Source organism: Papaver somniferum, unplaced genomic scaffold (genome assembly GCF_003573695.1).
Source record: "Papaver somniferum cultivar HN1 unplaced genomic scaffold, ASM357369v1 unplaced-scaffold_83, whole genome shotgun sequence".
Lineage (NCBI taxonomy): Eukaryota > Viridiplantae > Streptophyta > Magnoliopsida > Ranunculales > Papaveraceae > Papaver > Papaver somniferum.
Window position 1 is genome coordinate 2,535,768 of NW_020651304.1, and position 12,219 is coordinate 2,547,986.

Sequence of the window (12,219 nt, forward strand, 5' to 3'; positions counted from 1 at the left end):
ATTTTTACCCTCATGGTATTGGGGTTGATACTCATCTGAATAACCACCCATAGAGAAATTACGTGGATTCCAAGTTCCATACCTGAGACGATTATAAGAAAGAACTTCCTTATACCGTGATCCATACATGTATTCACCAAGCGTCATAGACGACGTCTCGCGCAAAGCACTCATCGTTCTCAAAAAGACTCCTGAAATAAAATTCTGAAGCACAAAACAAGTCAAAAGGAAAAAGAAATCCTTAAAAATAAAAAGAATATTGTACAAAAGAATAAAAATAAAAAGATATTTACAAAATCAAAAATACCAATCACAATATTCCATAACCGCTTCCCGGCAGCGGCGCCAAAAATTGATATGTTTGATAAACCGCAATCGCACGGCGTCCAACTAGTAGATAACAGCAAGTACGGGTCGAACTCACAGGGAGCGGTGGAAATACTCTAATCAATATCTCTAATTAACTAACAAGAAATGATTTTTGGGATTTTTATAATGAGAAATGTAAAACGAAATAAATAAAACTACTGAAATAAAATAAAATCAATGGGAAAGTTGGTAATCAGGGTTTATAGTATCCACCACTATTTCTATTCAATTAATGAAATGAAACATAATTCTTGAATATTCATTTATCGTTCGTTCTATCGACAACACCTATTATATGTATTAGAATCGTAAATATCACTGGGACACCCTAAGCATGGCACATCAAAAGACTAAATCCAAGCATGCACCATCAAATTGTATTAGTGAGAAAATCATACGAAACTAAATATAGGTTCACAAATAATACCTGGCTATTCTAAGCATACGCCGTCAAAGTAATTAACCCAAGCATGAAATATCAGACAATGAGACAAATATATTTGTTATCCTAACAATTAGGCACAAAGGTTCTATAAAACGGGTGAAGCAACAACTCATATTTCAATAAATCAATAAACAATTTCAAGAACTAATCACATTCAATTCATAATAGCCTCCAAAACATAAATATTTCAAATCAAATCGTTCTTATGCTCAAAATGGTTTCTACCATAAACCCTAACTACAAGGTTTAGCAATACATGGCTTTCTCAAAAACCATAAACAAATCTAAATAAGAACAACCCACAAAGCAAATGGAATTGAATAACAATTACTCCAAACCCTTGCCGCCCTGTCGCTTCTTTTCCCCTCTCTGGTTTTGGATCTTTAGCCGCAACCTTTTCCGGTGTCGGCCTCCTTTTCCCTCCCGTTTTGGCTTGTAGCCGCACCTCTCTGAGAAATAGAACTCCAGCCGGCCACCTCCATTGTTTTTGTTCGTTTCCAAAATATATAGCTGCTGCGAGGTCCTCTAACTGGACTATAGAAGTACCTCCAAAAGCCCATTCAATCACCGGCCATATTAGGCCTCCTAGCCAACTTTTGTTCTTCGAACGCTAGGCAACAACACCTGGCTATTCTCTGACCTTAGTTCCGGACACAGAACCTGAGTCCATACTCCGTCCATCTAGCCATCACCACCATCGGTTCTTCTTCATTAACGGATGCCAACAACTGTTTAGAACCATTGACAACCACCATCGCCACTGCAACCATCCTCATTTGATTGTGGAACTGTAAACAACCACCATTCGATACCAGCACTGCCTCAAACGACCGAGACACGGCAGCCAACTGATTCTCCTTCATAACATCTGCAGACGATTATCACCTGCATCTCCACTTTTAATTTCTATAAACCCAATACCATGTTCAAACCGAGAACCCCATTAATGTTGCTGTACTCAACGTCTCCATCATTCCGGACACAACCAATACCAGCTTCTTAACTCCTTTGCTACATCAATGACGCAGTGAATAATTAACCCTAAATCAGACTGAGTTCACAGTAAAGACCAATCTCATAAGTTCATGAAAGCTTCGCTGACTGCCAAGCTACAGACTCAACCACCAGTTCTGGCCGTCAAAATCTCGGCATCAGCTAACACTTCCTTTCACTTTCAGTCAACAAACTCATCTTTCGCAACTTCATTTCTCCATCAGTCTACTGTATTTCAGCCAAATCTCCTACTCCACGGTCATGGCAGCTAAAACCCATCACTGCCACCAACTGCAGTTAAATCCGTATACAGCCAACCCCAATTCCATAGATGCTGTTGTTAAGAACGTTTTCGTTCTCTCAAACACCCATCAGCGGTTCTCGATCTCGTACCATTGAAAAATGGTTGTACTACAGCTGCTTTGAACACACCACACTAGCTCAAGAATGTCACTGAAATCCCATACAAAACCAACTTCATTTACGTCCAGATCCGCAGATGACCTACAGCCAACCATACGCCTCAACTGTTGTTGCTGTTGAAACTCAAATCGACTGCGAACCCACTTCACTTCGAACCAAAATTCACCAGCGCCTTTCTTGACTGGCGACTTCCATTCGTCCTTGCTGGATGCAGGGCTCAGCCAATCGACGCCGCCATTCCTTGCCAACGCACATCTCCAATTCAATGATTCTGGATGCCTCACATTGCTACTATCTTCTTCCACAGCTCCGACAGCTTTCTATGCTTTCTCTCTGGCCAACTGATCGTCACGGTCTCGTCGAAATCCATCAACACCAGCTGGACTCATTGCTTGCTTTCGTTTCTTCTATGTCCGATCTCCTTTTCTCGTCATTCTCAGCTGTCCAAACCTTCTCTCTTTCAGCCAGCAAAACCCATTGTAGGTACCTGTAGACAGTAGACACCACCCACCAATTGTAGGTTCCTTGTCTTTGTTTCGCATACACAACACCTGACTGCAGACTACGACTCGTCTTTATCACCACAGCTTCAATCACAGCAAGCTCAACTTCGAACTCCTCTTCATACTGAGCTCCAGCACCTTCGTTCCTCCCAGCTGGTTTGCTCTTGAAACCAACCCAGCTCAACCAATTTCTGCCATCGCCGATGCTTCCAAAGATGATAAACGGAATGTCGGTGAAGTCTCCATCTCGATACCATTCTGCAATATATAATCTCCCAAGCCCTGTGATGAAATTGAGACAGCACCAGCTCGAACATGATATTGTGGTTGTAGTGGAAGGCCACGTCTCTCTGTCTTTTAATGGGCTTGGCTCATTTTGAACAAGCCTAGACAATTCTTCCCTTTGCTTCATGGCCGTGAAATGTATAACAGTGTGCTCATGACGTCCTAACGTCCTAGTTCGACAACTTAGCTGGCTCTCGCTGATGCCGTATCGCGAACGCCACTGTAACTCCCAGTTTAGCTAGTTATTTCTCCATTGATCGAGTTCATTTGTACTTTCTTCAAAAGCATTAAAATAGTGTTGTTAGTCAAAATATCGAGTCCTACCTAATATAAATATGAATATAAAATATAGTACATATGTGCTTATCATGAGTGTTGAGGAATTTGCACGTCTCCACACTAAGGAGAAAGATGTGTTGAGGCAATTTGCCCGACAACATAGTACTGAGTGTTGAGGAATTTGCACGTCTCAACATTAAGAGGAAAGATATGTTGAGGCAGTTTTCCTGGCAACACAATAGTGAGTGTTGAGGAATTTACACGTCTCAACACTAAGATATTTAACATTTAATTGATATGCCTAATAGATCTAAAACATTTAGTTTAAGGATAGTTACTTAGCTCTGTCTCCGCTAGGCATGTCCTTCACGCTTGATTGGGATTTGGGTGTATCAGGCTCTCCCGTGAGTAAGCAGCGTGACAAAAGTCCTCAGGTCTTGATGGGACGAAAAATAGCCGATTGTAAAGAGAGTTGCTTAAAAAGACTTACTCGTGTGTGGAACCTGCGAAACTACACTCTGTTCAGGCAATTGCCTCACATTTGCGAGTTGTCCCCCTAGTTTCGCGTTGTTGCTATGTATCCATGAGCGCCCCGGAACCATATCATAATTCGTGTATTCCTTGACAATATGAAACTTGGCGTGTGTTAGGGCGTCTCCTATCTTGATTTCGAGAATAATGTACCCATAAGAATCATAGTCGGGCAGTGAGCAGCTTCTTGCTTCGAGCTCTCAGTGTCTTGATGGTGACAATGTTGAAGTCAGGGGTCGCGTCAATCAGTGTGCTTTCAAACTCGACACCTCTCAGGTGAGTAGTGGTTTGGAGTCCCTAGTTGCATTTACCAGCCGTACTTTCCAAAAGAGATTGGGATTTTGGGGTAGCTTCTCCAATTGAAAACAATCGCCTTCACGACACATATGGTTGAGGGATGAAAATATATCTCGGCGTTGCGCCTTGGAGAAACAGAGAATCTCACACTCATGCTCCATCATATATTGCATGGTTTCGTGAACAAGGAGAAACTGTTACCACTTGAAGAAAAGGAAATAAGGAAAGATATTACTGTGTCGCATGAGCATGGATTACCTCCCAAAAAGGACTAAGTTTAAAGTCTTCAGCCAGAGTAAGAAAGGATTAGTCACCTCATAGAATCATATATCAATAGTCGGAACAACTATGGATCGTCAAAACCAAATAGAGATGACACAAGTAAAAGGAAAGAGCAATTTTCCAAAAGAATGAACAAACCGAGCACAACCTTATCCAGTATTTTGTTAAAGACCACTACATCTAGTTGTGGTTCAGGTTCAGGCTCTATAAATGGGTTTAGGTAAACCTCTTTGGGCTGGATTTCCTCAGTGGAAAGCTTCGATTCAGGTTGTAGAGTCTGGAAAAACACAACCAACAACTTTGAAGCACAAAATAATAACCTGAATAATTGGGGATCCTCAAAGTCAATCAGAATTGACTTACACAGTTGATCACAATGATAGTGATGGTCATTCTTCAGAAAATGTGTCGATTCTAATCTTCTAAAGTACTTAGACTTAGTCTTAAAACTGAATAGCTGACAATTTGAAACTCATACGTTCCCACATTTGGAAGAAAAATATTTGGTGGGAATACAAAGTCAATCTGGGTATCATAGCCTGGATAAACCACATCAACCAGAGGATGGGTTTCTAACAATTGAACTTCTCTATGAAGATACTCTTGTGAAATGGTAGAGGCATATAGTCCACCCCCAACCTTAGAATTTTGGGTGTCTCTAAATAGACTAGTCACAATATTCCTAATTTTTAGACCATCAGGTTCCTGAAAAGAGTCAATTGTTTCCTAAGTTATAATCCGGTGGTTCATCCTCTAAATGCATCTGATGCATACACACTGTAGGACTTATGTCCTTAATATCCTCTATGGTCCACCCTAAAGTTTCCTTATTGCCTAAAAGCACAGTCACTGGCCTACTCTCCTGATCACTATCCAAATCGGAAGCTATAATCACAGGGAAAGTCTCAGATGGGCCTAAAAATGCACAATTAGGGTCCAACTTAGGAGGCTCTTATAAACAGGGGATTAAGGTAGACTCGGAAGATAGTAATGGTTCGAACCTAAATTTCCATTTATCAGTATCTAACACAGGTATAGAATCCAACAGAGCATTTACTTTTTTAATGTTGTTATCATCATCGAAATCCAGGCTAAAATGGGACAGAAAACTCTCTAATGGATCTTCTGATAAGATATTTGGTAATGACTTCTGAACTAGGGTTCCTATCATGTTCACCTCTTCAATGCACGTGTCATCTAGATCAGAATGTAGCTTATTGAAATTAAAATTATTCAACTCAATAGTCATATTACCAAAAGATAGATTCATGATACCATTTCGACAGTTTATGATCGCATTAGACGTAGCTAAAAATGGGCGACCTCAAATCACAGTTATCTGGTTCTCTAGGTCAGGGACAGGTTGGGTATCTAGGACAACGAAATCCACAGGATAAATAAACTTGTCGACCTCAATAAGAACATCCTCTATAACACCTCGAGAAATTTTAACAGACCTATATATCAGCTAACTGCAGTGTTATCTTGGTAGGTTTCAATTCACCAAGTCCTAGCTGTAAGTACACATGGTACAGAAGTAAGTTCACACTAGCTCCTAAGTCAAGTAAAACTTTCTCTACCCTGTGTTTTCCTATCGTACAAGTAATGGTAGGCGCACCTGGGTCTTTATACTTAAGATTTGTGGTGTTATGAATGATCGAACTTACATGAATAGCTAAAAGGGATTTTTTAGGGACACTAAGATTGTGCTTTCTACACATATCCTTAAGTAATTTGGCATAATCCAGCAGCTGCCTAATTGCTTCTAATAAAGGAAGGTTTATGGTAACTTTCTTAAAAACCTCCATTATATCATTAAAGTTCGATTTCTTCTTTGTTGGTACTACTAGATGGGAAAATGGGGCTCTAAGCACAAAATCAGACCTCTCAGGAACCGAATTGGCATCATCAGAAACTTTATCAGCCCCCTCAGCTAGTGGTGTTCCCAAGGGGTGAGATCCTGAGGGGTGAACTACAATATGTTCACTATCGGGCATGGTTACTTTATTGTCTACAACTTAATCACTCCTAAGGGTTTCTAATAGCATTCAATTGATTTAATGATTTTGCACCTACTTCATGAACTCCTCTAGGATTGGGATTAGTTTGACTATGGAACCTTCTGTTATCTCTCACACTTAAAGTCTTAGTTATTTGGCCTACTTGAAGTTCTAACTTAGCAAGGGTGTGAGCATTAGTTTGAAAGTTATGCTTGGTTTCCTGTTGAAAACTAACATGGCTCTGTGCTAACATTTCCTGAGTGTTTGCTAACATCTTAATAGATTCCTCTAAGCTAGTCGTTTTATTCTCTGGGTATGAAGAAGTCTTAGTGTAACCAAAACCTGGGGGAGCATTAGAATTACTAAACTGGCCTTGACTCTGGCCCTTAGACCATGAAAGGTTCGGATGGTTTCTCCAACCAGGATAATAGGTTTCTGAATATGGGTCAAACTTTTGACGGTTATCGAATCGTACATTATTATAAAGAGCATTGGCTTGCTCTTCATTATTCTGGCCTTCCCAAAAAGGGGACTCTACCACTAGTGTAACCCACTTCTAAAGATTCTAACCTTTTTGCTATAGCAGCAATTTTGGCATCTGATTCAAAGCCTCCTTCTACCCTATTAACGTTTCCTATGCCTAGAAGAAATGTTTTTTGGGGTTCCCTATTATTTTCCCATTGTTGGGTCTTTTCGGCGATGTCATTCAAAAATGTCATTGTCGCATCAACTGTTCGGTTTTCAAACCCACCTGTACACAGAGATTCTACCATGGTTGTTGTGTAATAATCTAAACCCTCATAAAGGATCTGAACTAGCCTAACCTTTTCGAAACCATGATGAGGACATTGGGCTGATAGATCATTGAAACTTTCTCCCTCTTGTTGAGAAAACGTGCAGATTTGCGTCCTAATAGACGATGTTTGTGCCTAGGGAAAAACTTGTTCAAAAAGGCAGATGTAAGTTGTTCATATGTTTCGATTGACCCGGAAGTCAAACTATATAGCCACGATTTGGCTTTATCTTTCAGGGAAAAAGGGAATAACCTAAGTTTTAAAGCATCATCATGAAGGTCTCTAATTTTTAGGGCACTACAAATTTTCTCAAAATCCCAAACATGGAAATAGGGGTTTTCATTTTCTTTCCCTAAAAATATTGAGAGCATTTGTAGGGTCCCAGATTTAAGTTCATAATTTGCTTCCTTTTCAGCTAACCTGATACACCAGGGACGAGTAGTCCTAGTCGGATTCAACAAAGCTTTCAAAGTTTCCATTTCTGGCTCTATCGGAGTAATAGGGATTATCTCCTCAGTAAAAGACGGACGTTCAAAACCGGATTTTCCGAAAATTGGACTTTCTAAACTAAGATAATCAAGATTTTTAGAACTAATAAATCGACCTAGAGTGTCTCTTATACGTTCAGGCATACAAAATAAATTTCCTAAATTGGAAGGATAAGCAGTCACAAATCAAGGCCGACTCAACCAAATCAAACCTATTGATTTCTAGCAAACAAAAAGCATGATGACTCCACTTAGATTATTTCTAGATCATCTTCTACTCTTCCAATAGGCAACTAGGTACAATTTTAGCAAACCTCGTAGGACGATCCGAATAAAGTAAGTCGAAGAGAAGCAGGAGAAGCTCAGAGGAGCTTTGATACTCCACCTATTTGCCAACGCTTCCCTGGGTTACAAGGAGGCTCTAATCGACTTCCAGTAATCTTCCTGAACTTTGAGCTAGGCTAACAAGATACCCAATACGATCCTTTTGAACGACTTTCCTATAAGCTCGTTACCTCATTGGTCTCGTTCCAGTAAAAATTTTAAGGCTTAGGTTCGCGTAGGTTATGTGTTCCCCAGCTATACCTGGATTCCCACGAGCCGTACCATCACAGCACAACATCAGTTCGTCCACCTCCGGAGGTACCCATCTACACTCAACAGGCTCGTGAAACTTCACCTGCCTATGCGAAACCTTGAAAAACTCCAGGATTTTCAAATCATCCACCGTGTTGAACATATAGCCCTTGAGACGCCTCGAGTAATCTTGGACCTGGTTGAAAACACTAGTCTTGAAGAAGCCCCAGCTAACCTTTTTGTTTTCGTAAACAAAACGATTTCTTGTTTTCCAAAGTTCTGATCTTACAACCAAAACAGCAAGAAGCCAAAGTTTCTTAATCATACAACTTCTACCACGAACTTCCTTGTAGGATGTAGTCAAATTCAGGTGAGATTGCACTCCAAAAATATCCGAAATCCAGCTCCAAGCCATCACAGCAAACCTGCAATTCCAAAGAAAATGATCCAAGGATTCCTCCGCGTTATTACACATACAACACTTGTTAACAACCTGGATTTTGAACCGGCTTCTGACTTGATCCAGCGTAGCACATGCTCCTCTTAAAATCTTCCAATTTCTAGCTGCAAGTGCCAGGTGCACAGACTGACGCCAAAGCAAGTTAGCGCCCTCCAATTTTCCAAATCTCTTACGAATAAGAGACTTCGCTGCTTTCACCGTGAACTAGCCAGTAGAGCTTGGCATCCAAACCTGACAATCATCACCATTTAAAGGGAAAGGCAAGTACGCCTCTTCAATGCCTGCATCAAGCAAAGTGTTGCGATACTCCTCATTCAAGTTCCAAGCACCATTAACAAGGATATCACTCACCAAAACAGCACGACTAAGCATATAATCTTCAAGAATATCTGTAATAGCCATATTTCCAACCCACACATCATAATAGAGAGAAGTATTTCTCCCATCTCCAACTAAGACCTTAGTGTTATCCTCCACCAAAGAGTAAACCCATTTGATACCCGGAAGAATAGAAGATTTAATGTAATGAACCAAATTTCCATTCCTCTTAAAAAATCTAGCACGTCAAAAACAAGCCCAAACCTTCTTAGAGCTACGAATTTTCCATCACAGACTCATTAGAAGAGCCTTGTTCATACTACTCGGTTGAGTTAAACCCAATCCTCCTTCCTTATAAGCAGCGCAAATCTTGTCATAAGCTACACCAAAAGATCTACTCACCTTAGAATCTCCAGTCCGTGAAAAATTCCGAATAGCAACCCCACATTCATGAACAAACTTCCGAGGCCATTTGTAAACAGCCATATTATGTATGGAGTAACTAGCAATCACTGATTTAACCAACACAACTCTATCTTGAAAAGAAAGCATTCTACATTTCCAACCAGATAATTGATCTTTGATCTTCTCAACTACATTCGCAACATGATGATATCTAACAGCACCCGGCATCACCTTAACACCAAGATACATATCAGGGAACGAAGCAATAGGCATCCCTAAGAAATCCGCAATAGTAGTTCTCCTATTCAAAGAGCCACCCCCATTATAGAGTTTACTATTTTCTCTACTAAACGTCTGCCCAGAAGCACGTTGATACAAACCCAATAAACCCGCCAGATTTCTTAAACTCTTCATATTGCCTTTACAGAAAATCATAATATCATCAGCAAAAAATAAATGAGCAGGAGCAATACCCTTTCTACTAACCATATGAGTCATCTTGCCATCACGAAAGAGTTTCGTGATATTTCTGCTTAAGACATCTTCAATCAACACAAAGATAAGAGGAGACAAAGAATCGCCCTGACGAAGGCCTCTATCAATACTGAAAAAACCTTCCGGACTACCATTGATCAACACCGAAATTCTAGCAGATTTCAAAATTTGTAAAATCCAATCACACCAATTTTCCGAAAAGCCATATCTTCTAAACACCTCCAAAATAAAAGACCAACTCACAGTATCAAACGCCTGGGTTATATCGAGTTTTAAACCCACATTACCATCCTTACGACGAATCTGAGTTTCATTAACCATCTCTGAAGCAAGACTGATGTTTTCATAAATATTCTTACCTTTCATAAAAGCCACCTGCTCCTCGGAAATTAATTTGTCCAAAACACCACCGAGCCTAGTAGCAAGGATCTTAGTAGATATCTTAAAAAAGAAATTACTAAGACCAACGGACCTGAAGTTACGAAGAGTATTCGCACCTAAAAAGCATAAGAAGGCTAGAATTCACACCATGAGGAATAAACTTATTAGACCAACAAAACAAAATAACACTAACCAAGTCTTCTCGAATAATCTCCCAACAATCCCTATAGAAAAAACCAGCAAAACCATCCGGACCAGGCGCACTATCAGCTCCTAAATCAAAAACAGCCGCATGAATCTCCTCAAAAGTAGGTAACTGATCCATGTTAGCACTTTCCTCCACAGAAATGCTAGGATGATCAATTTCGAAAAGAGCCTCCACCGGAATTGAATCATCCCAATTAAAGTTAGCCTCATAATAATTGACAATAAGGTTCTGAATCTGATCACAATCAGTAACCGTCTCCCCATTACCGTCCACCAACTCCGAAATAGTATTACTACTCCTTCGAATACGAAGAGAATTATGAAAGAAACTAGTATTACTAGCCCCTTCCACCAGCCAATTATTTCTGGACTTTTGCTTCAACATAATAGCCTGTTGCATACGAATATCATTAACTTCCACAGCTGCACTTCTCATCAAATTCAATTTGTCAACATCTGAAGGGTCTTCATCTTTTAACCTCAAAGCACTCTCAAGTCTGAGTTGAGCCTGCTTCAATCCAATATTAACATTACCAAAAACCTCTTGATTCCACAACTTCATAGCAATTTTTAAACGCTTTAACTTTTGAGGATAAATAAACGCCGGTGAACCCACAAAAGGTTCCTTCCAACTTTCTTCAACCATGCGCATAAAATCCGGATTCCCAAACCACATCTTTTGAACTCGAAAATGAGCCAAACGAGGTCTAGAGTTAACAAAAGGATAACCAATAAGGGGAGAATGATCGGAAACTTCCCTTGGAAGATCTTTATACCGCCAATTCTCAAAACGATTTAAATAAACTCATTAATCACCGCACGATCAAGTCTACTAATAATTCTTCTAACCCCCGACTGCCTATTAGACCAAGTAAACTTGCTACCCAAAGACTCCTCTTCAAAAAGACTATTATCATCCAACCAATCACTGAATTCATTCACTACCGAAGTCCTTAGAACCGCACCCCCCTTCTTCTCCTCATTCCGAAGTACACAATTAAAATCACCAATGACTAACCATGGAACCCTTTGATCACCCATATCCAACTGATTCCATAAAGTTCTTCTAGTAACCTGATCCGAACTAGCATGAACAAAAGAAATATGAACGCCATTAACACCAATAGTTATAGCTTGATTTGAACAGTTCAACACCACTGGATCAGCAACATTCAACGACCACATTACCCACAGATTCCCAATACGAGTAGAAGTAGAATTATGAATAATAGAATTATTAAAACCCTGAATAGAAAACTTACGAATAGATCTGGAAGAAACTGATACCCTTGGTTCTGCAATACCAATAATATCCGTCTTGAAATCCTTAACTAACTCACGCAGCTTACAGTGTGCTTCATCATGCACAATCCCATTAATGTTCCAAAAGAGAACTCTCATTGGAAAACTCTATTGGTATTGTTTAACTTGACTCTCTGTGCTACCCTTGTAGCATCCACCTTTGGTACCCCATCACCATTTTTAGCATTCGAACCAGTGTTAGATTTAGGTTCGTTCAAATTCCCTGAGTTTTTTGAGATCCAAATAGCTGAAGAATTACGCGCCATGAGGACTGGTTTTTTAGCCGTCCATCTGCCAGTAACACTATCAAGAAAGGAGTTAACCCTTCTTGCAAGTCAGATTGCACCCGAACATTATTTGCAACAATGTTATTCTTTTCCATACCC

General features: G+C 40.0%; 1 protein-coding gene across 1 annotated transcript; it reads right to left on the minus strand.

Annotated features, from left to right (window-relative positions):
• Positions 1 to 11,326: 11,326 nt before the first annotated feature.
• Positions 11,327 to 11,932, minus strand: LOC113345774. Its single transcript, XM_026589450.1, has one exon. It carries the CDS (start codon positions 11,930 to 11,932, stop codon positions 11,327 to 11,329), a length of 606 nt encoding a protein of 201 aa, XP_026445235.1.
• Between the last annotated feature and the right edge of the window lie 287 nt (positions 11,933 to 12,219).

Bases quoted from the DNA above. Each gene is read 5' to 3' on its own strand.
- LOC113345774 (XM_026589450.1), bottom strand. From the start codon at position 11,932: ATGAGAGTTCTCTTTTGGAACATTAATGGGATTGTGCATGATGAAGCA.